Raw genomic sequence first — 25,232 nt, 5'->3', positions numbered from 1 at the left:
GGTTTAAGCAAATACCTCTATATTATCAATTGATATTCTATGTGCGCTCAATTTTATACGTTTGATAATACATTATGGTTGAAAACTATGTGCTTAGTTATCATTAAATCATTAAAACATCTGGTCAGAAATGTTCCGGAACGTTCTTGACACAGAATTAGCCGTATCTCATCTTTTTTTAAAGAACAAAACAGTAGAAAAGACGTCCTGTATCGCAGCAGTCTAAAAACAATTGCAGATGCAAATGCAACAAGTCGTTAACACCGCAAGTTACGAGAAATTTAGTGCCATTTTCATTTTGAAGAGTTAGCATGAGATCTTTGCGATTGCTAACAAGCCACAGCTTCATCCCAGCTTCATCCCTTCATCCCAAAACAGAGCAATGGAAATGCATTCAAATGTGTTTGTCGGTAACTTAAAGGTGAAGTGTGTCATTTAATTTGATGTTGAACTGCTTCAGATTAAGTAACCATAGAAGTGGTTAATCGAACCACAGAATTATCTGTTCGAAAAACAGAGTATTTTTGCATGTCTCGTTTGTTTTGGTGGTGCGAAAATGGCTCACTTCACCTTTAAGTGCGTTTGTCAAACGAAAAATCAAACTGCAAGCTTCTATGATTCGTTTACAGAGAAGCTAAATACAATGTGATTCTGGAATCATTCAAGAATTCTGCTATTTATTTATTCTTTTCAATAAATTAGTAACCGTTCTGGAAGTTATTCATGCATATTGCTCTAATTCTTAATGCTTTTGCAGTCTTTGAACTGCCGAACTCCAAGTAAGCTCTGAACTACAGCGCATTAATCATTTGTGTAGTGTTTCGGCCACCGTTGTGTGGCAAATGTGGCGCTTCCCCCAGCGAAGGTTGACGTTACAGCGATTAGGAGCAAGCATGAAATTGTCTATATGGTGACGATTAGCTCTGGCATCCCGTCAGAAAGTGAATCTGAGAGGTACAGTTCTTCCATTTCTGGTCAAAGCCTACATGTTCACTTGATGAAGGTAATTCCGAGGAAATGAGACGGAAAGAATGAGAAAGCTGGTGAAAACGTAGTGATCCTAGGAGCACCTTTCAGCGTCCTCTCGCGTTTTCCAGCTGGCCCAGACTCCTCTGTGGCTTTCAATTTCTGGTGGTTTAAAAGATGGTGCAGGTTTTGGACTTTCCTCCCTCTCCTCCTTCCTCACCTCCTGTTTCAGTGAGAAAAAGGAAAAAAAAAAACAGTGGTGTGAGTCAGTCTAGAGTTTTTGTCATGATTAATTCTATACTTTAGTAATACTTTTTAATACTATAAACAATGATATTTAAGGCCCATGGCATAGTATAGTTTTTTTTTTGAGTATAGAATTTGCAAATAAAAAAAACACAACACAACTAATCTATTACCATCCTTAACACTCTTTATCATATACAGAAAGAGTAAAAAATCTGAAAGTGGTCTTTGAGCTATTTAATAATAACTAATAATTCTACCAATAATAATTGGGATGCAGCAGAATCCCCAGTCAGGCCGGTCATGCGAGAAATCGTCCGATTCAGTTGATCGATGCATCTCAAGTTCTTTATTTGCTAATGTACTGGTTGACGCAGATGTCAAAAGCTATTATAGAGTGAAATCCCCACAAACTTTACTTGCATAAGTGAAATCCCCATAAGTGTTTACTTTATCGGGTTCTGCCTATTTCGTTCAATGTGAAAAATAGAGAAAACAGAAAGTCTTTAAGGGGATTTATAACACAGATTTTAGACTAATTAAGGCGTCATGTTTATACTATAGAATTTAAGACTTTTTAGGGATCAGCCTGTGAATCTCCACATTTATAAAGCCTCTTAGTCACATTATCTTCGGCAGGTATGCCGGACGGCTGCTTCTCACTCAGGGCTGTCTATGCTACTAACGAGGGAGAGATCATCACTAATGGGCACGTAAAAAGGGAGAATGTCAATCAAAGTGTTTCTGCAAACTGTTTTTTACCATTAGAGACTGGCTATATTCACACACTGTTGCCACACAACTGTGCTTAATCCACTTATAAAAGTGATTTTTGCATAATATGTTCCCTTTAAATTGTGAAAAAAAGAATTGTAATGTTTCCTACGCACCCTTTTTAGCCTGCTCCTCTTCTAGTCTCTTTTTCTCATTGGCTATAGCGTCTACTTTTGCTTGGTAAATATCAGCCAGTTCCTTCCAGTGGACTCTGTTGTTGTTCAAGCCATCAAACATGGGGGTGATTTCTTTGTGGAACCTAGAAAATTCCTGTGTGGAAAAAAAAAGAGGTCTGTTGCTGCAAGCATTCACAAGCCCACCGGTAATTGCCGATCCATCATTCCCTGTGCTGACATTCCAGAAGAGGCCATTATGGACAGACGCCTAGCTTTTCGCTTACACAGATGTGCAGATTGTGCAAAAGCAGAATTGATTTCAGCTTGACAGATTTACCTTGTACACGAACGAGCACACAAAGTCAATGAAACCGCACTGCATCTTCGGAAGTTCATCTGACTTGTTTCTGTCCATCATGGGCTGGGGAAAGATTCATCAGATAGAGAATCAATCAGCCACTGCTTTTCTCACAGTCTCAGACCAAAAGCAAAAACTCTGGTCTTCACAAACTCACAATGGGTTGTTGGTCTAGCACAGTCCTTTCCAGGTCTCCCTGTTCCCAGAATTCAGCTGCCACCATGAGAGCCACCTATAGAAAAGAGCATCGTTAGTTCAATTAATATGCCATAAGCTGGAACTCATTTTGAAGTATAACATGAGAAACGAGGGATGGGAATGCCAGATTACTATTAAAAATACCTTTTATCGCAAATAAATATTTTTTACGATTACTTGATATGGTTTTGAACTTGCGACAAAGGTTTAATGTGAACGATGGGCGATGGAAGTAGAATGAACTCTGACATAGTGAACATTGACTAATCAGCGGTTTCTATTATGCTTGCTTTGTTTACTGCTGGTTGCTAGGTTACCAATACTACAGTCAGCCCATGAAGGATGAAATCTGCAAAAACAACAAATAAATAAATACGCAAATATATCAATAAATGCATAAATAAATCCATAAATTCCAGCATAAATAAAACAATAAATAAATATGCAAATAAATAAATGTATAAAAAAATCCAAAAATTCTTGCATAAATTAAGTTCAGGCAGATAAATAATTACATAAATTACACGAATATTGGGGCCCTTTCATATGTTTATTTTCATTCTTGAACGTAGTTTCTTTTCCTCAGCTCAACATGCTAATGAGAGGGTCTCTGTCAATCATCAAAGGCCAGTCCAAAAATCGAATGCAATTTTTTTTCTAGCGATCAACCAATAATGGCTTAATGAATGGTTGACAGACACTCTCATTAGCATGTTGATCTGAGGAAAAGTAAATACGCAACTGCATTCATCAGTTTAGCATTTTCTTAATCCCCCCAACATTAGTGTAATTTATTTAATTATTTACCTGCCCGCACTATTAATCATTCATATATTTATTTATGCAGGATTTCTATATACATTTATTATTTTATTTGCATACTTATTTACTCTTTTATTATTTTATTTATATAGGAATTAATAGATTTATTTACTCATTTATTTATATATTTTCATTTTTTTTTATTGTTTTTGCAGTTTTGTCCTCCATATCAGCCGCTCTAACAACTTTAAAGGTCCTGTGAAGTGCTTTGAGATGTGCATTTTTTATCAGTGTTTGATGTAATCTCAACCAAAACACAAAGAGAGGGCGGGACATAGTGCAGCTCATCCCCTTTTTAAAGAACAGCCAACAGTGTTTTTGTTTTATCACTGCTCTGCATCAAATCTGAAGCACCTTAATGTGGGCCGGGTAAATCAGATACTAGAGAGCATTTGATTGGTTATAAGATGTGATGAGAAAATTAAGTATGACATGACATGAATAAACTGTTGATCCATTAAGGTAGAAGAGACAAACTACAAGCTTTATATGTTTATAAATTTTAATTGTGAATTGTGTCACTGCTTTGGCGCGCACTAGCTTATAGATATCCTAAAAATAAACCATACCGATACTAACATTTAAAAAACTTTATTTTAATTTCATGGGAGTTTTAAGTAAATGACCAAATTTGAATTTAATTGCAAACTTTTAAAAGATTCGCTTCATGTTTGGATGGAAACCCGGCTACTGACTGGAAAACCCTGAATATGTATAAACAAAGCTGTGCCTACTTTGCTCTGGACTTCCCATGGCTTGGTAATGGCAGACAAGTCACATCCGGTCATCATCATTGCCCTGAGTAAATTCATTCAAACGTCATATCTTTGAACCGTGACTTTAACATGTTCTTGAGTAGCATCCAATGAGAAATAATGCTTACATAATGATTTCCTTCCTGATGGGATTGTTGGCCACGTGGGCGACCATCTCCTCCTCTTTAGCCATGGGTTCGGTGGCGTCAACGATCTTCTGGAACATGGTCCTTTTTCTGGGTTGTGTGAGAAAACGGGAGCTTTATCAGTATGATGCATTCGAGAGCGGTTTTACAAGACCTGACAAAGACTTACTTGAAATACAAAGCCAGGTCAGTCGCAATGATGCAGACATCATGCAAATGCTGGACCGTCTCGAACTGGCGTTTCTGCAGACTTTGAAAGATGTTAACGTTCTGTATAAAAAAAGCAGAAAATAGCATTGGGTTAGTTCTTGTGGTAAAGTATATAGCTGCAGGTTAACTATGTTTATTTATAATAACTTTGACTGTTACTGATTAATTAGTTAAAGTTATTGTTAACTAATAAAGTTATGGTAATTAATTAATATCCTTAACTTTTTTTAATTTGATTGTGATGCAAATAACGTGCACCTTTTGTAAAGTTGTTTAAAAACAATAATTCAAGAGTTCCCACTTAGATATGCTTGGCGTTTAAAGCAGGTTTGGCATGCTGTCCCGGGAGAGAACCCTGAGCTCGGAGATATTTGAGCCCAGGGCTCCCGCCCGGTCAATAACCATATCAGGAGATCCGAGATCAGGTAGGTCTCGAGAGCTCCCCCTTTAGAAAAGGGAGGAAAAGGAGGAGATGGGGTGGAAGGGGGGATTCTTCCAAACGAAGATAGAGCAGTAGGGAGAAAATGATCCATTTATAGTAAACTAGGATCACTCTGATTGGATTATTACTGATTACAGATGAGGGGCCAGGCGTGCTCAATCATATCACGTGCTCCTCTCGAAATTAGTTTATGAAACTTTACTAATTAAACTGTGGAAGACTTTGTGCTTGGTGAACCTAACACACCTCTTCAGCCATCAGAGTCTTGCTGTATTGAAGATGGTGCCTTTCAAGGATGGAGGAGCCGTGAAGCTTGGCCAGAGGTGATGCGCTCCTGCATTGGAAACAGACTGTGAGCTTAATGTCTTCCATGCTTTATTTGAGAAAAAAAAAAAAGACAGACATATATTCTGACTGACTTTGTCTGGTAGAGATTGTTGGTACCCCTGTGGTCAATATCATGACAGAATGCAGCCGCTACCATCGCGAAGGCATCAAGATCTGTGTAGTATCTTCTCAGCTTTCCGGTCTGTTGCACAAGCAAGTAATGATCAATACTGTGATGTTTTTAGTAGTAATCAAGCACTTGCTGCACTAAAGACTCACCTGCAGAAGACAGAACATGGTCTGGCCCACGTTGAAGCCGTGCCTCCAGTTATGGTAGGTGATGTCTCGGTAGCCCTTGCGCACCGTGTACATCCATCTGGTCAGGACCTGGTGTATAAGTTATTCATTTGATTTTGTAATGCTATGTGATATTTTTTAAAAATGAAAATATCATGAGCTAGGAGTGTCATTATCGCATATAATTTATAAGAAAATATAATCTTACAATTAGAAGTACAAATAATACTAGAATGAAATAAACTAAAATTAAATTCCTTCAAAGTTACATTTTCTAACAAAACAACAGCAAGAAAGCATAAACATAAATACATTTTAAGGCTAAATTAAGTTTATTTCACTTACATTACCTTTTAGAGGAAAAAGTGATCAGTGTTTCATTCTACAGTGCATCTGGAAAGTATTGATAGCGCTTCACTTTTCCCAAATTTTTTATGTTACAGCCTTATTACAAAATGGATTAAATACATTTATTTCCTCAAAATTCTACATACAATACCACATAATGACAATGTGATTTTTTTTAATTGTTGAAAATTTATTAAATATAAAAAACCTGAAAATCACATGTACATCAGTGTTCACAGCCTTTGCTCAATACTTTGTTGATGCACCGTTTGCAGCAATTACAGTCTCAAGTCTTCTTAAATATGTTGCCACAAGCTTGGCACACCTGTCTTTAGGAATTTTTGCCCATTCCACTTTGCAGTACCTCTCAAGCTCTATCAGGTTGGACAGGAAGTGATGGTGTTTAACCATTTTCAGATCTCTCCAGAGATGTTCAATAGGATTTAGGTCTGGGCTCTGGCTGGGCCAATCAAGGAGTTGTTGTTAAGCCACTGCATTGATATTTTGGCGGTGTGCTTTGGGTCATTGTCCTGCTGGAAGATGAACAGTCGCCCCAGTCTGAGGTCAAGAGCACTCTGAAGTTTTCATTCAGGATGTTTCTGTACATTGCTGCATTCATCTTTCCCTCTATCCTGACTAGTCTTCCAGTTCCTGCTGCTGAAAAACATCCCCACAGCATGATGCTGCCACCACCATGCTTCACTGTAGGGATGGTATTAGCCTGGTGATGAGCGGTGTCTGATTTTCTCTAAACGTAACGCCTGGCTTCACTCCAAAGAGTTTAATTTTAGTCTCATCAGACCAGAGAATTTTGTTTCTGATGGTCTGAGAGTCCTTCAGATGCCTTTTGGCAAATTCCAGGCGGGGAGTGTCTTCCGTCTGGCCACCCTACCATACAGGTCTGATTGGTGGATTGCTGCACAGATGGTTGTACTTCTGTAAGGTTCTCCTCTCTCCACAGATAAACGCTGGGGCTCAGACAGAGTGACCATCGGGTTATTAATCACCTCCCTGACTAAGGCCCCCCCAATCTTCCCCGATCACTCAGCTAGATGGCCGGTCAGCTCTAGGAAGAGTCCTGGTGGTTCCAAACATCTTCCACATACAGATGATGGAGGCCACTGTGCTCATTGGAGCTTTCAGAGCAGCAGAAGTTTTTCTGTAACCTTCCCCAGACTTGTGCCTCGAGATAATCCTGTCTCTTAAGTCTACAGACAATTCCTTTGTCTTCATGCTTGGTTTGTGCTTTGACATGCACTGTCAACCCTGGGACAATCAACTGTATTTACCACAGGTGAACTCCAATTAAGCTGCTGAAACATCTCAAGAATGATCAGTGGAAACAGAATGTACCTGAGCTCAATTTAGAGCTTCACAGCAAAGGTTGTGAATACTTCTGAACATGTGATTTTTCAGGTTTTTATTTTTAATAAATTTGCAACAACTTAAAAAACTCTTTTTTCACATCGTCATTATGGGGTATTGAGTGAAATAAATGAATTTAATCCATTTTGGTATAAGGCTGTAACAAAAAAATTTGGAAAAAGTGAAGCGCTATCAATACTTTGCGGATGCACTGTAAGTGTGCATCTTCAAGTTCATCAACAAATATCAAAATTGCAATTGTGTGTTGGATATGGGGAAAATGCTAAATACACAAAAGTTTTATGACTCAAACTTAAATTTTAAGATGATTTAACACAAAAGATTTATGATACCTGAAGCTGCTCCATATCTAGGTCTAAAATGTTCCAAACATAAGACCATTTTTAAAACACACACACACACACAAAAAGATATGACTCTTAAACTTAAAATGGTAAATATCTTCTCTGGGATCTAAACCCAAGAGAGGGCACACTTATTTTCAAATAAGTGACGTAATATCAAATAAAAAGTTTGCTTGCTCATAGTCTAGTGTGTTGATGTGGACGTCTCACCTCTGCTGGCACCTTGAACTTCTCCACCACTCCCAGTTCAAAGAAACAGCGAATGCCACACTTGATGAGATCGGTTTCCGTCAGAGGGAAGTCACTGAAACTAAATTCTAGCAGATCGACATCTTTGGCCTCTGGAATGTTGGCTCTCTGTGTGTTAGAATAAAAGTGGATTTATTAAATCATCCTTTTCATTAACAAACTAGAACAGTCACGTTCACTCTGAAATCTGGTCATACCAAGAGTTTGTACATTTCTTTCTGATCGCAGTCTTCTGGGTTCTGGTCAAACTTCTCCTTTGTGTTCTAATGAGACAAATAAAATGTTTAGTCGATATTATAAAACAGACTGGACTTTTTACTGACAAGAAATATCTGATCTGACGCCTCACCAGAATCTGCTGGACTTCAGCCGGAGTGGCTTTGGTCTGATACAAGACCATTTCTTCTGCAATTTCTTTTCTCCACTCCATCCGGTTCAGTTTGTCATACGTGTCGCAGTTTAGTACGGACCATCCGAGAAACTGCGTTAGAGCCTGAAATAGAGTTTGATAAACAGAAAGTAAAGTCGCAGCACATGATTCATAGAGTTAAAGCCATTGTAAGCGTGTGGCCACTCACTTCAGTAATCTGTTCATCCTGCTCTTCGAATGGCTTGCCGTCTTTTCGATTGAAGAAAGTGGCCACACCGACAATTTCTTCTTTCTTGTTAACAATGGGAAGGGACAGAACGTTTTTGATGACGAAACCAGTCTCGTCCACAGCTTCTTTCTGAAAAGTTGCACAAGACAGTGTGATGATTAGAAGAGTGGTTACAGTCACCTTGCTAATAGCATGTTTTCTCTTGGTAACACATCCCTTCCCAAAAATGTCTGCAGTTCTTATTTAAAAAAATACTGCGGTTTTAGTTAACTTCTGAAGAGTGCAGTTTTTTGGACATGAAAAACTGCGTCATTTAAATATATTGCAGTATTACTGCTAGAGAACTGAAGTACTACCAACTGCAGTACATCTACTGCAAGACAATTGAAGTACTACTACAGTACAAATGCAGTACAACTACTGCAGTTCAACTGAATTAATACTACAGTATGACTGCAGTACAACTACTGCAATAGTACTGAAGTGATATTACTTCAATAATGCAGTATTGCAATACAACTGAAGTACTTCTACAATACAACTGCAGTACAACTATTACTTTTCCTGCTTGGTGGACAATGAGGTTTCAGTACTTGAGATGTATTGCTGAAGAACTACCACAATATATTGTTATTACACTTTTCAGAAGTATAACTAACTACAGAAATACTTCTACAACACAGCAATACATAATAAAACTAAAGTGTACTTTAAATACTTAGGCACCTAAGTGCAATAAATGATATAACATATCACTATATTGCCCCTCTCAGTTTATTTAGGCTTTCTTCAGTTGTACTTCAGATATTACTGCTGTTGAACTTTATTGTATTGTCGTTGAACTGTGGTTATACCTCATTATACTGCAATTTTTACAATTAAATTACTGTACAGTTCCCTGCAGATATTTTTTATTATTCCTTTTGTAAATAAACTCTTAAAATTCTAATTAGAAAATTACTTGAATCCAAAAAACATCCCTGAAAAAAGTACAAAATATGTTTGGAAGATGTTGATGAAGAAACCCCTTGAAACACAAGTGCAGTACAATTCTTACTATACCATTGGCATATTAGACTACACAGCAAGACAAGTGCAGTAAAGACAGAGTTTACTTGTTTCTACTCCAGTTTACTGCAACTTATACTGCTGTTGAACTTTATTGTACTGTATTTGAACTGTGTTTATACTTCATTGTATTGCAATTTTGCAATTGTACTTAACTTTACTGCAGTTATACTTCTATATGCTGCTGTTGTACTGCAGTTTTACTTCAGTTTACTGTAGTTATTTTTTGTAAGGGATTAGTTTCAATTACACCTAAGTACCAATTCTCACTATTAATTACTGTCTTATCACCTGCCTGTTATTAAGAAATTTCCTGTTTATTTCACTGCAAAAATGCTGCTTTTCTTAAAGTTTTTGTCTTGTTTCTAGTCCAAATATGTAACAATTCTTAAATCAAGCAGCATTTTCTAGACAAGCTAAGCATATTGTCTTGTTTTAAGAAATAATGAGTCAAAATTAAGTGAGTCTTTCCTTAAAACAAGCAAAATAATCTGCCAATGGGGTAAGCAAAACATAAACAATACTATTTTTCTTTAATTTGCATTTAGTTAATGGTTTCTCAATCGTGAGAATTGTACCTTAAAGAGACAGTTCACCTAAAAATGAAAATTCTGTTATCATTTACTCTCCTCTCACTTGTTCCAAACCTATTTGACTTTCTTTCTTCACAACAGAAGATATTTTGACAAAATCTGGAAACCTGTAACCATTGACTCCCATAGTATTCTTTTTTTCTGCTATGAAAGTCAATGGTTACAGGTTTCCAGCTATCTTCAACATATCTTCAACAAAATAAAGAAACACTTGAGGGTGTATAACTAGTGAGAACGTTTTCATTTTTGAGTGAACTATCCTCTTAAATGATCCCTCATTCTTAATGTTACAGTTTTGTGTCTATTTCAGGAATAATATGAGCTCTTAGTGGAATTTAATCCTGGGTTGTTTTACGGTACCTGGAATGTGAAGTACTCATCAGCAGCAACATTCATCATGTTACAGATCTGCAGAAGAAGAGAAATAAAATAAGATTTCTCCAAGTCAGCTCTGGCAGGAGTATAATGCGATTGTTTAGCCCACTACATGGCTCTTTTTGCTTTGGTTACGTGGTTGTATATCATGGGAAAACAATTAAATGGCACACATTCAATGCATGGACTTACAAAGCCGTTTTCAGCAACATAGGAGGGCAGTCCGCTAACCAGTGCCCAGTGGTCTGCAGGAGGGTTCCTGGAGGAAAGTTTAAATGTGAAATATTATGTTACATTTGCAGAAGCTTGTAGACAAAAATACACTCATAGGTGCATGTTGAGCATTCATTTCGAAATCAGTTTCCACAAACCACAGCCGTCACTACTCTTCATGATTCAGTTCATTATAATCTGAAGGATACTGCACTCTAACAATTACGGGTTATTAATCTCAACCTCAAAATGCGTAACCTGTTCATGTTCAAACTTTGGTATAATGTTGTTTTGGCTCTGTTGTTAATTATAATAATGTAAATAATTATATTTATTATTTTTTATCCTTACAACTGACAATAAAAGGGCCCCTCAAATCACCAAAGAGCAGCATTATGTAGATGCCATGACAAGTCTTGGTTAGTTTAGAAGTTTGTTAGTATTAATATTATTACTATTGTGTCCTGATAGCAAAGTGTTTGGAGGAAAGTGTTTGGTGCATATAGAGAGGAAAGAGAGTGTTTCCTGTAGGTGGTTTGTCAAGCACACTATCCTGTGTGAAGTATAATTATCCCTAGGGGAATTTTCAAGGGAAATTTGGTTAGATTTCAAACAGTTTGGAGACAAGGATGACCAATCAAAACTGGGTTAAATTATGGGTTATTCCAACCCGAATTCGAATAAACTATTGACAAACCCATTCACTGGGTTAAAGTTGGTTAATAAATTGAATTGAAATGTTTGTGGTGTATAAAATGTCTTATAGGGTCAGTTGGCGTTCCTGTGTGGAGTTTGTATGTTCTCCCTGCGTTGGTGTGGGTTTCCTCCGGGTGCTCCGGTTTCCCCCACAAGTCCAAAGACATGTGGTATAGGTTAATTGGGTAGGCTAAATTGTCTGTAGTGTACGTGTGTGAAAGAAAGTGTATGGATGTTTCCCAGTGATGGATTGCAGCTGGAAGGGTATCCGCTGCGTAAAACATGTGCTGGATAAGTTGGCAGTTCATTCTGCTGTGGCGACCCTGGATTAATAAAGGGACTAAGCCGAAAAGAAAATTGATGAATGAAAATGTCTTAAAATGTTTTCTAGCAGCACCATTATGTGTGTGTAGCTCATTTACAGCAAATAACACACATCTCTTCAGCGCTAACAGTGTTTTAAACAAGATTATTTGCAATATCAGTGTAAAGCCAATATCAGATTAACAAAAAGTGTAAAATATCAGCAAAGCCAATTGTTGATTGATCTGTATATCTGTTTCAGGCTTTGTCCACAGCCCTGTAGTAGAAGTCAGATATTTACCAAAAATCAAGGCATACTATAATGTGTGGCAGAGTATATTATGCATAACTGCATCTATCACACATATTATTTTCTTTATTTTTATAAAACGTGATCCTGGACCACCAAAACTAGTCATAAGTGTTGATTGATGGACATTGAGATCTTCTGAAAGCTGAATAAATAATCATTTCATTCATGTACACTTTGTAAGACAGCTGAGATATGACTATTTTCAAATCTGCAATCGGAGGGTTCAAAAAACCTAATACTGAATAAAATGCCTTTAAAGCTGTCTGAATAAAGTGTTTAAGAATGCACAATACTAATAAAAAAATTAGTTTTGATACATTTACACAAGGAAATTTACAAAATGTCTTCATAAAACATGATCTCTACTTAATATTCGAAATACTTTTGTCATTAACACTGCCTAATTTTGACCCATACAATATATATATATATATATATATATATATATATATATATATATATATATATATATACATATATATTTTTTAGGGGGTTTATACCTTTATTATGACAGGACAGTAGAGATTTTAAACGCGAAAGCATTGGGAACAAAGAGAGGGGAAGGATCGGCAAAGAACCTCGAGCTGGGAATCAAACTCGGGTCACCGTGAGCACATCGGTGCACAGTACCACTAGGCTACTGGCGCCAACCCATACAATATATTTTGCCTATTTCCAAAAATATACTCGTGCAACATAAGATTTGCGGTTCATAATTACTAAAGAGCGAATACTGCTTATAAAAACATGCTTACGGTATAACTTTGATCTCTTCTTTGCCTTCCAGCAGATAATCGATGATCTTGTAGAAGATGATCTCCTGTTAGATTAAAAACAACAACAACAAAAAAAAAAACAAAGTGTTATGATATACTGGACAGTAATATGCACTGACTGAAGTGAACGGAAATTGTTACCCTGCCATCGGGAGTCTTCGGGCCTTTATATGGCTCCACGTCTCCCAGTTTAATCGGCCACTCATCGTAGAACTCCTGAACACATCAAGTACAGACAGATGTTAATATGAGTTGACGGATCAATGATATGGAGGATTAAACATTGGGATATTTAGTCATTCTGCGATATGCATTGCGATATGAATACAATTTCACCAGATGACTTGAATATTTCTATTTGGAAAGAATTAATGATTTTAGACTGATTGAGCTGGGCCAGTTGGCGTTTCTGTGTGTTTGCATGTTCTCCCCGTGTTGGCGTGGGTTTCCTCTGGGTTCTTCAGTTTCCCCTACAGTCCCTAAGACATGTGCAATAGGTGAACTGGATGAATTAAATTGGCAGTAGTGTGTGAGTGTGTGTGTGAATGTGAGAGTGTATGGGTGTTTCCCAGTACAGGGTTGTAGCTGGAAGGGCATTTGCTTCGTAAAACTTATGTCGGAAAAGTTGGTGGTTCATTCCACTGTGGCGACCCCTGATAAATAAGGGACTAAGCCGAAGGAAAATGAATGAAAGTGATTGAGATGATTCTATAGAGAAGTGCATCTGCAAGCACAGATAAATACAATAAAAGAAGATAGAATTGAAATAAACAATGCTTTATCGTTTTCGGAGTCTAACAGTATTCAGGTACAAATAACTCAATAAAATTAATCGTTATTAAGCTCCAGTTTCCTCCACAAGTCCAAAGACATGCGCTATAGGTGAATTGGGTAAGCTAAATTGTCCGTAGTGTATGTGTGTGAATGAGTGTGTATGGATGTTTCCCAGTGATGAGTTGCAGCTGGAAGGGCATCCGTTGTGTAAAACATATGCTGGATAAGTTGGCGGTTCATTCCGCTGTGGCGACCCCAGATTAATAAAGGGACTAAGTCGAAAAGAAAATGAATGATTTAATGAATTGTAATAAAGTAACAAACCGTATACCTTCATAGCTCTTAAAAAAAATACGAAAATTAGATTTAACGTAGCATACACTCAAATAAAAGACGTTTAGTGTTTGTTCATTTAAAATTAGCTGAAAATACACAATTCTTGATGTTTTGTCTTAATTGTTTTATGTTCAATCCACTTTAATTTGTCAAAACAATTAAGTTATCTTAATCAATTTGTGTTGGGACAACATGAAGGACTTGTGTGAAACTCAGCATTTATCACAGTGTATCGTGAGATAAGACTACTGCGAATAATATTCCAATATATTGTGCAGCCCTATGTAGGACGGTCACAAACCTTCTCTTTGGTCATGTCCAGCAGGCCGCACGAGTACCTCTCGCACTGAAGGTAGGTCCTGACGGTGTACAGAGCCTTGTGAAACTGACGCTCGATGTCCGTCAGCTCTTCAAACACTTTGCTTGCAGACCACAAAAGTACCTGCGCCAATGGTTTACAGTCAAACTCAGCTTTAAATCACATTATGAAGAGATGACGTGGTGTGTGTGTGGTTACCTGGCTTCTTCTAGATTCCACATTATACATGTAGTTAGTGTAATGCTGCAGGGCGATGACTGTGGCAAAAATGATGTACTTGCTGAATACCTGAAAAAGGTAACACATTGACTAAATAAATAAATAATGTCTGCTTATAACACTTTAAAGCAATAGTTTAATGAAAACTGACAATTTACTCGCTATTTACTCAACCTCGAGTGGTTCCAAACCTTTATGAGTTTCTTTATTCTGTTGATACTATTAAAAGTAATGGTTACTAGTTTCCAACTCTATTAAAATTTATTCATCAGAAGAAAGAAACTCAAACAATGAAACTTTTAAATAACAGTTTTGGGTGAACTATTCCTTTAAATTAAGACGATATGATGAAGAAACTAATAAAACACTAACAAAAGGCTGCACTCAAGATAACAAATGCTCGGGTGCCAGATTTAGTAAAGTTTGTTCATCAAACAGCATAAAATTTTTTATCCTGTTTTACAGCACAAACTACACAGATACACTGAAGATCAATTTCAAATAGCACAAATATGAAATTATGAAGTTGTAATTGCTGTATAGACCAGGGGTGCTCAACCGAGTTCAGCTCCGACCCTGATCAAACACACCTGAACCAATTAATTAGGACCTGAACAGCACTTGATAATTACAGGCAGGTGTGTTTGATATGGCCTGCAACTGAAATCAGCAGGTTGGTAGTTCTCCAGGAACAGGGTTGAGCACCCCTGGTATACACTATATTATTATATAAGTACAATTAGAAAATATTGTTGAATACAAATTCATTTATTATATATTCCCATATCTGATGTCTAAAGATGTAATGCTCTTTTAATCTTTTTCTTATTTACTATTTTTCATATTGTGATTTTTGCTGAATTTTATAAATAAAACAGGCTCAGTTTGACTTGCAAACGTAATCACAACTGTCACATAGTATATAAAAACACACAACTCATTACTGGAATTCATATACAGTTTAAGTCAGAGTTATTAGCCCCCGTGTTTATTTCTTTCCCCAATTTCTGTTTAATGAAGAGCAGATTTCTTCAACACATTTCTAAACATAATAGTTTTAATAACTCATTTCTAATAACTGATTCGTTTTATCTTTGCCATGATGACAGTAAATAATATTTGACTAGATATTTTTCAAGACACTTCTATACAGCTTAAAGTGACATTTAAAGGCTTAACTAGGTTAATTATGTTAATCAGGCAGGTTAGGGTAATTAGGCAAGTTATTGTATAACGATGGTTTGTTCTGTAGACCAGTGTTTCCCAACCCTGTTCCTGGAGGCACACCAACAGTACATATTTTGTATGTCTCCCTTATCTGACCCATTTGTGTCAGGTTTTGGGGTCTTTTCTAATGTTCTGCTTAGTTGAATCAGGTGTGTTAGATTAGGGAGAGGTTAAAAATGTGTACTGTTGGTGTGCCTTCAGGAACAGGGATGGGAAACACTGCTGTAGACTATCGGAAAAAAATATAGCTTAAAGGGGCTAATAATTTCGACCTTAAAATGGTTTTTAAAAAATGTAAAACTGCTTTTATTTTAGCCAGAATAAAACAAATAAGACTTTCTTAGCTCTGTTAAACATAATTTGGGAAATATTTAAAAAAGAAAAGAAAAAGTAAAGGGGGGGGGGCTAATAATTCTGACTTCAACTGTATGTAACAACATTTTGATGCTATTTTGACCACTCAAGTAGAAAATGAAAATCTCCTATACTCACATCTTCATCTTCTTTAGAGAATTCATTTGCTCCGACCTTGTTTATTGCCATGACCACACCGAGTGGGTCTTTTCCCTGCATGAGCGGAGCAGCCAACATGTTTTTAGTGGTGTATCCCGTCTGCTTGTCCACAAAATCACTGAACCTGGGATTCTATAGAGAAACACATGTGTTGAGAACAGATACACTGATTAAAATATAGGCTGGTCACGTTATCCAATACATCTGGAGTTAAAAGGAATTAAACAAAAAAATCTCCATTGTGCTGCTTCTTCATTCGTTGTCCTTTTTAATGCTTAAAAAGGTGTAACACTGATGCACATTAACAATAATAAATCTAAAAAAAGGAGAATATAGCGTATAAATAAAATTATTAATATATATTTCTAGACTTCAGGTCATTACTCAATGACTCAAAAGAATATATATATATATATATATATATATATATATATATATATATATATATATATATATATATATATATTTGCTGTTTGTTCAAACTACTTGCTTAAAAATTAATAGTTTTATTCACTTAAATTCAATCCACTTAATGTTTTATATAATAGAGAATTAAATTAACTTAACCGATTTGTGTTGGGACAACATGAAGGAACTGTGTGGAACCCAGCATTTTTACAGTGCTGGTTGCAATATTTTAAAGCAATAATGTAAGTATTGCTAGTAAATTTATGGCTTAGGCCACATTGACCATAGTTTGACCGTAGGCTGCAGTTATTAATGCTAAAGATCTTTTTCTAGAAGTCATTTGGATTTGTTCTCCTGTCACTGAGACTAATTCTACCTAAATTTACACTTCTGTTATGCAAGGAAGGTTAATACTTTTAACCCTGTCTCGAACACTTAAGCTGAGCTTGCATCGGTGTGCCATGATTAAACACCTCTCTGATATATTTAGAAAATGAAAAGATCGTTTATTATATTCACTTCCAATTTATTTTCACACAGTAGTATTCTTGTGGGAATTCTGCTTAATGTCAAACGTGCTTCATGTTGCTTAGTGAAGAGGAGTTTGAGTTTTTTAGCTGTTTATAATCAAGTTAATTTAACATGAGCACAACTTGACATTTTCTGAAAGCTTTAATATTTAAAATATTACACAATAAAAGTCTGTCGGTTTTGCTCATTTTGAAAAGCATATAATCCATGTTCATTTTCTGTTTCTTTTTCATAAATGACGGTTGATGATTAATTATGAGTCAACAAATGCTAATTTATGCTTTATCGATCCACATTTGACTACAAAAAAAGGTCCCAACTTTGCCTGTTAAATAATACCAGCCTGCAGGAGTTGTACTGGGAATACAGAAAGTAAGCTGCTTTTCAGCATGGGGTCGACTGACCTCCATCACGCAAGACTGAAAAAAAACCCATTTAATCCTTTGTCAAACGAATGGTGGACTTGCACAGACCTGCCTAAGACTCCTAAGAAGCTGTTGCGTTTTAACTCACTGTGTGTCTTTTATAAATGGATGCGTTTAAAGCATATTAGAGCACTATAAAAAGCAAAAACACAGGAGCGCTTTCTTCTGGATCTAAAATGACTTTCTCTTGTTTTCAGTCAATATTTTGACTAGTGTGAAATCGGCTTTTCAGAAATTACTACACTGAGAACATCTCGATAAGCAAGACAAAACATGGATACTGTTGAGACGTTCCTATTTTGGTGTCCACAAAGGTGATTTCATATATAGAGAAAGCATATTAAGTTTAAAATGAAAATAAATTGTCAAAATATGATTATTTTATGAGTTTTTAGCCTAAAAGATTTATGTAAGAATGAAAAATGTTCTCATTTGAACATATCAGAATAAGTGTTAAATGATTAAAAACTTGACAAACGGACCCTGAGGCTTTAAGAATAGTAGCGAAGTATAGTTTTAAAGAGACAATGAGTATTTTGGGGCTGCACCGGGATCCTTAAATAATGTTAATCAATGGGTCAACAAATGTTTCTTGCTGACAAGATTTTTTGCTGTATAAATTACTGTTAAAATGATTACATTTTGTTTGTCTTCTTTATATCATAGTAGGCATTTTTTGCTTCATCAAAAAAAAAAAATTAAGATTAAAAAAAGGACTGTCATTTATTCATTTTCATTCGACTTAGTCCCTGATTTATCAGGGGTCGCTACAGCGGAAAGATCCGCCCAAAAAAGGACAGTAATAAAATATATTACAATTGCATTGTGGATTGCTGAAGTCTTTGACACATAAACACTAATCAATTAGGCATATAAAAACAGATTAAAAACACTGACACAAAATGACATAGAACAAATACATTGCTATATGCTATTCTAAAAAACATGGTTATCTAAAGGATAAGCTCTAAAGGACAGACATAAAGAACAGATAGGGTTTTTTATTCAAAATTAAATTGAGATACATTTTGTTTACACACATGTAAGTTGCTTCAAGTTATGTGGCTATTCAAAAATTAGCCTCAATCCTTGAATTCTGTAAAAAGCTGACCAATTTCTTTGGATAAATTGAGTCCATAACACCACACTAAGTAATTATTCTGTTTTAATGATAACTTATGAACAGAAACGGTTAAGACGCCTGTTAATGTTGTTAATATTAACTCTTGAAATTACTTGCACTATATATTGATTCTCTCCAGTTTAGTTTGAAATTACACACCTGAAACTTGTCTATAGCACTTATTCACTGCTGCTCTTATAGTGAATTGCTTCCTTGTCCTCATTTGTAAGTCGCTTTGGATAAAAGCGTCTGCTAAATGACTAAATGTAAATGATTTGTTTGATATATTTTACATTTTTGAAAGTAACATTGCAAAAAATGTAGGTTGATTCAGTGATATTACATAATATTCTTGGCTTGAATAAAATCATTGAACAGCCAATCAGAATCCATCCTGAGTGTTTAAAGCATCGGGACACAAAACTGCAGCGTGTGCTTAGAATGCCTAACATTGTCGTCTTGTGTTAGTTATAGTCATCATTGCTGGTGTGCAGACGGGCCTTCACTCACCTGTTTGACATCTGGAACATTGGCTGGTTTTTTGGTGGTTACTATTTGGCCAACTATGCCAGTGTCAGTGGGGAACACAATCTCAGACTGCGGGTTCACCAGGTTGGCCTCGTATTTGGATGTAGGAGTGACATCGAAAAGACATGTAGCGAGCTCTGGGATGCCGTTTCTGGCCCGGTATATGAAATAGCTGCATCGGTCGGCGTTGACCAGCAAACATATCCTCTGCAGGACCTTGTGCATGGCCTTCTCCATGATGGTCTGTGAATGCATGTCTTGTATCATGTCAAAGAGGATGGCAGCCTCCTGCACTTGGCTGACATCCTTGAATGAAGCCGGATCCTTGATTTCCAGCTTCTCCTCGAATGCAGCGGCGATCACCTCGCATCGCACCTTTCTGTCAAAATACTCTCTGGCGAACTGGGGGTTATTCTCCAAGTACTTCTCCACGCTATCCTTGTCTGCCATGTTTGAAGTGTGTTTCTCTGCCTGGTCCTCTCACAGATTCATTACTTGTAGGCTGTCGGGATGAAAAGTGAAGCTCTCAGTGGCCTCCTCCTTCAGACAGGCTCATCGTCCTCCGACAGGCTGCAGAGAATAGTGGCTTACAGGCTGAAGGGATCAAAGTGGCTGCTAATGAAAGTGACGTCATGACATTAAACCCCTAAGCTTTCTTAACCTGCAAATCCCCACCCTGATCATTTTATGGCAGACAATCCAATCAGAGCCGCTGTTTTCTCCTAAAGAGGAGTCGCGCAGAGAAAGTGTTTTTTGTCAACTATTTGTCACATCGGCCTGTTGATTAGACAGTGGTGTTTCTGATCTAATATACTGAGGCTTTAGGGCCATAGGGACAGTCTTGCATGGGTTCTACATGTAAAAAAACGAGATTAGATGCAGCTAATGCAATAGAAAAGTTTGGAGAGAAATGCTTCGCTAAATTTCAAGAGGTTAAAAGAGTCTGATTGCTTTTTGATTCGAAACATTTAACGTATTGACTCAAATGTTGACACCTTTAATTTTTAAGTTGAACCAAATTTGCCTTATACACGTCATTTCAACTTACATAAAATTGAAAGAAAACATTAAATCGAACTGCTTAAAGTTAAAAAAATGTATTTCTCTGGCTTTACTGGATATGTTAGGCATGGGTTTGAGTAAAACGTCAATAATTGTTTTATTCGATGAAGGTCAGATAACATTGATGATTAAATATTTTTATTTAGAGCTTGTTGACAACTCCACCAAATATTGCTTTAAAAACTTAATTGGTTCCAGATATTTCTCTATTTATTTATTCTGTTGAAAACTAAAGAAGATATTTTGAAGAAATATCCAGCTTTCCTCAAAATAAATCTCTTTTGTTCAACCGAAGAGCGAGAGAGAGATTTTAAAGTGAATGGAGAGTAAATAATGACAGAATTTTCAGCTTTGGGTTAAATGTCCCTTTAACTCTTCTGAAGTTAAATCATTGGTATTGTGTCATGGCATGGCTATTAAAATTAATTAGTAAAGGCGAAATCATGATTCAAATATTGAACGGTTGTCCTTTAATTATGTACAATATACTACACCTAAAATCCTACAAAGAAAACAAGAAGAATGCTAGCGTTTAAGTGATATTGCCAACCAGCATTGTCCTTATTACACCCACAGCACTCAAGCTCTCCAAGTAAGAAGAGAAGTTCTCTGAAGCGGCCTATTATTAGCATTTTTAGACTTTCTGCACCCAGGATCTATTTCCACCGATAGGATTAGGCCTGATCTGTCAGTCTGACATATAAAGAGATCTGTCTCCTTTTTCTCTTATATTGGGGGAGTGTCCTGCAGCGGGTAAATTCAAAAGAAAAGGCCTTGCATCATATGTACCAGGCTTTGTAAATCCAGGATTAAGTAAAAGTGATTATCAGGATATCCTCTCTTGAAGGCAGAGAGCTTGGCTTGACGCTTCGGAGCGCTCACACGTTTAAGTTCACAGTGAGGAGCCCACAGACACAGCGGCGATGCTAAATTTACCATACTCACCATTGCTGTAATGGGATCAAATATTTAGCATGCAATGTTTGAAAAGTCAAGATGAGTGTGCAAGATCTGATATGCCTGAAGCCCAAAACAAACAAGTGTGTTCATGCTTTAATTGCGTGATCTTGACTTTATGATATTGATGGTGAAGTGTTTTTAAAAATCTCTTTGCCTCAGGCTTGCAGTGAAATCTTGAACTGTTGACACATAATCTGTGCTTATACATGCAAAACATCGTTAGCAATCCATCCACACCACCCTTGAGCACAGAGGGGTTTCTTATCTTTACTTATATTTCTTATACTTATAACAGACAACCATAACGGATCTTGATTTGGGTGTCTGTGTCTGTTGCACATCAAGATCCAATGAGCTGAGATTAGACTCAGTTAGCTTAATATCAAGATCTGGTTGACTTAGCTTGAATTAGTAATGTTGCAAATAAAGCACAGGAAGATCTGATTGCAGCGTTTGTTTGCAAACTGCCCATAACAATTTAAGTTGTAGTATCTTAGAATATACAACAGTCTGCAAATGTCCATGAAGTAACAGATAAGGTTGAATTGAGTTAATTAATTTTAAGAGATGGATGGATGGATGGATGGATGGATGGATGGCTAGATGCATGCACAGATAGATAGATAGATAGATAGATAGATAGATAGATAGATAGATAGATAGATAGATAGATAGATAGATAGATAGATAGATAGATAGATAGATAGATAGATAGGTCCATAGATTAAGGGGGTATTATAACAAACACTGCTAGCAGGAATTATCATATTTCTAGCACATAGCATGATTTTACAATGTTAACATGACTTTAGCATAATGTTAGCTTGTTTTAACACATTTTAGCGTGCTGTTAGCATGTTTCTAACATAAACTAACATGTTCCTAACATGAATTAGCAGATTGTTTTCAAGAATTGCTAACACAAATTAGGTAAGCTCACATGGAAAATATTTTTAAAAGAACAAAAGCTTCACAGGGGGCTAATAATAACACATACACACTCACATTTGGTGTTTCTTAGCAGCATGTTCACAAATTTAAATAACCTCTGTGGATAATTTGATTATTTTGTTTAGTGCCAATAGTTTCAGTGACGTAGGTTGTGATTAAGGGCCAACACCACAATTGCAATGGCCTAAATTTACCTCTTCTGAACAACTCAGAAAACTTAAACGTTTTAGTATGATAAAAACACTTAAGGTGACCTATGTTTAATAAAAAAAAAACTCAAGGTGACCTAAGCTTGATAAAAAAAACAGACTGTAAAAGATATGGACGGAGTATCTCCCATAGGTTTCTGAAGAGCGCAAAAGAAGCTACAAGGAAGCGTGACCAACTGTCGCCATTTTGTTCGCACGTCATCGCACCGACTGGGGATACCAAACAAGGGAAAAGAGGCGGAGCATGAGCGGAGCTACAGACACCTGCTAGCATTTTGCTTTGACAGACTTTTCTTTGGGAGAACACTTAATATTTCATTACCTTCAACTCGTTTGTGTTCTGACCACATTTGCTTAGTTGTACACTATGTCAATAAGTGTTTAGTCCTTTAAAAACACTGTTGTAATACATTGAGCCACTAAACATTGTTCTTTTGATGCTTTTCCACCAGAGGAAAACGCAAATTACTTCCAAATACTTTAAATATAGTCTATGTTATTGTTAGTAATCGCAAGGCAACTTATGAAATCCAGGCTTAACACTGTATGACCTGTATAGCCTACAGCGAATCAATCTGACAGATTCTAGAGTTCATTACGGGTCTAAAGAAAAATATAAATGATAAATGATCTTGAATAAAACAAATACATTTATAGAGATGGTATATAAGTATATAATTTCACTCACATGGGAAATGGAGGCCACTGAATGGTTTGTGATTACAATTAGGTGCACACAACATGCCGTATCATCTGATAATTGTAGGAAATGAAAGGCCACTGGCTGTGTAAAACCACATAAAACAAAACAAAAATACGATGTATATGCCGAGTTCAGCAGCTAATCAGCCGGAAACAGCTGAGGTGAAGTGGCGGCGACCAGCGAGACCTAGCTGTCACTCATGTGGCCACGCCCTTAATTATGCAGACTTAATAAAACCTAATATAAAGGAAACGGATTATTTATAAAACAAATTCACCCCCCTCACAGTTGTCCTAAGGGTAATATTAGCTAAATGAACCAAAATCATTCTTTTTACCATGCTTTAAACACTTTTTTCTGCAGTAAAGTTGGCCATTTTAACAGTGGGGTCAATAGAAATTAGCTCTTTTTTGGAGCCAGGACAATAGCGGAATTTCGATGAATTGCAGTTTCAGTTACTTCCGTGTTAGCTTCACAAGGGAGAGCGGGAGGTTGCCGCTTTTTGGAAAAACACTTAAGGTTAGCATGTTGTTTCCATGTTTCTAGCTCCACTGTTATAAGCATGTTTCAAACATGGGTTAATATGTAATTATCAGGTGAAAATATGAACTGGCATGTTGCTAATTTGCCTCTAGCATGAACGTACATGTGCTAGCAAGTTTTTACCATTAGTTGCAGGCACGTTGTTATCAGGTTATAGCATGAATTAGTGTGTTGCTAATATGTTTCTAGCATGAACTTGCATGTTGCTAGCAAGAATTAGCATGTTGTTAACACTTTTGTTAGCCAAACTTATTAGTAGTAGTTAATAAAATTACGACTATGCACTATAGTCTTCTGTTCGACAAAGCTGCATTATGGTGAGAAATAAGTGGGGGTGGAAAGTAGAATAGTCAAGACTACTGTGAAATATTACCATCAAAAATACGTTTACCATAGCTGATGGATTGAGTTTTCAGCATCAGTCTTCAGGATGACATGGTCTTTCAGAGATCATGGTAATATATATTGAATTGCTACATTTATATGTGCAAAATGTGTTGTGTAACAGTTGTGTTACTATGTTTTGTGTGAAAAATGTGACAGACTTATCAGGATTTTCTTTTTGAACAGATAACACAAATATGTTAAAACTCTTATCGACCTCAGCATTTTACATGATAGTGTAGAACACCTTAAGTGTTTTTATCGTACTAAAAAGGAGCTTATCTTTTACAGTCTATGGTTTTTTTGTCAAGCTTAGGTCACCTTGAGTGCTTTTTTTATCAATCATAGATCACTTCAAGTGTTTTTATCATACAAAAAGGGGGAGTTGTGACATGTTACATAAGTTTAAGTTTTCTGAGTTGTTCAGAAGAGGTAAATTTGGGTCATTGCAATTGTGGTGTTGGCCCTCAACTACAAAACCTACGTCACTGAAACTATTGGCAGCAAACAAAATAATCAAATTATCCACAGAGGTTATTTAACTTTGTGAACATGCTGCTAAGAAAAAGCAAATGTGAGTGTGCGTATAATGTTTAAGTCAAAATGATTAGCCCTCCTGGGAAGTTTTTGTTCTTTTTCAAATATTATCCAAGTGATGTTTAACAGAGCAAGGAAGATTTCACATTATTTCCAAAAATATTATATATTTTTCTGTTTTTAAGGTCAATATTTTTAGTCCCCTTAAGAAATATTTTATTTTGATTGAGAACAATCCACTGTTGTCCAATGACTTGCCTATTAACTTATCTTGGCTAGTCAACCTTAATTAAAAAAAATATAGTAAAATATTATGTACTGTCATCAAGACAAAAAAATTACTTATTATAAATTAGTTATTAAAACTATTGTTTAAAAATATGTTGGGAAAAAAAATTCTCTATGCCTAAACCTAAACTATCCCTTTAATATGCTTACACTGTAAACCCCGCTGTTGTCTTTACTAAAGATATTAAGTTATAACTTGACGTTACTTAAAATACCAAGTTTTGTCATCAAAACCTAAACAGGAGTGTTTAACTTACTCATTAGGCAGCAAA

General features: G+C 36.3%; 1 protein-coding gene across 3 annotated transcripts; it reads right to left on the bottom strand.

Moving 5' to 3' along the window:
• Nucleotides 1-1,070: 1,070 nt before the first annotated feature.
• On the bottom strand, nt 1,071-19,773 carry pde6c (phosphodiesterase 6C, cGMP-specific, cone, alpha prime). Of its 3 annotated transcripts, none has more exons than XM_056469697.1 (22): nt 19,306-19,773; nt 16,288-16,440; nt 14,548-14,637; nt 14,332-14,472; nt 13,062-13,136; nt 12,900-12,964; nt 10,812-10,878; nt 10,605-10,652; nt 8,563-8,712; nt 8,334-8,477; nt 8,182-8,247; nt 7,946-8,092; nt 5,640-5,747; nt 5,453-5,562; nt 5,280-5,367; nt 4,551-4,651; nt 4,364-4,471; nt 4,215-4,278; nt 2,618-2,692; nt 2,440-2,523; nt 2,103-2,256; nt 1,071-1,189 (listed from the first exon to the last, which is right to left on the bottom strand). In XM_056469697.1, the coding sequence occupies exons 1-22, from the start codon at nt 19,771-19,773 to the stop codon at nt 1,137-1,139; spliced, it is 2,559 nt and encodes an 852-aa protein (XP_056325672.1). In that variant the 3' UTR covers nt 1,071-1,136. The 3 variants fall into 3 exon arrangements, with proteins under 3 accessions (XP_056325672.1, XP_056325673.1, XP_056325674.1); XM_056469698.1 differs by having other exon boundaries at nt 1,071-1,186; XM_056469699.1 differs by having other exon boundaries at nt 1,071-1,174.
• Nucleotides 19,774-25,232: the final 5,459 nt, after the last annotated feature.

Source organism: Danio aesculapii, chromosome 12 (genome assembly GCF_903798145.1).
Source record: "Danio aesculapii chromosome 12, fDanAes4.1, whole genome shotgun sequence".
NCBI lineage: Eukaryota > Metazoa > Chordata > Actinopteri > Cypriniformes > Danionidae > Danio > Danio aesculapii.
Note: the sequence above shows the minus strand (reverse complement) of the source record. Positions and strands in the feature narration are given on the sequence as shown.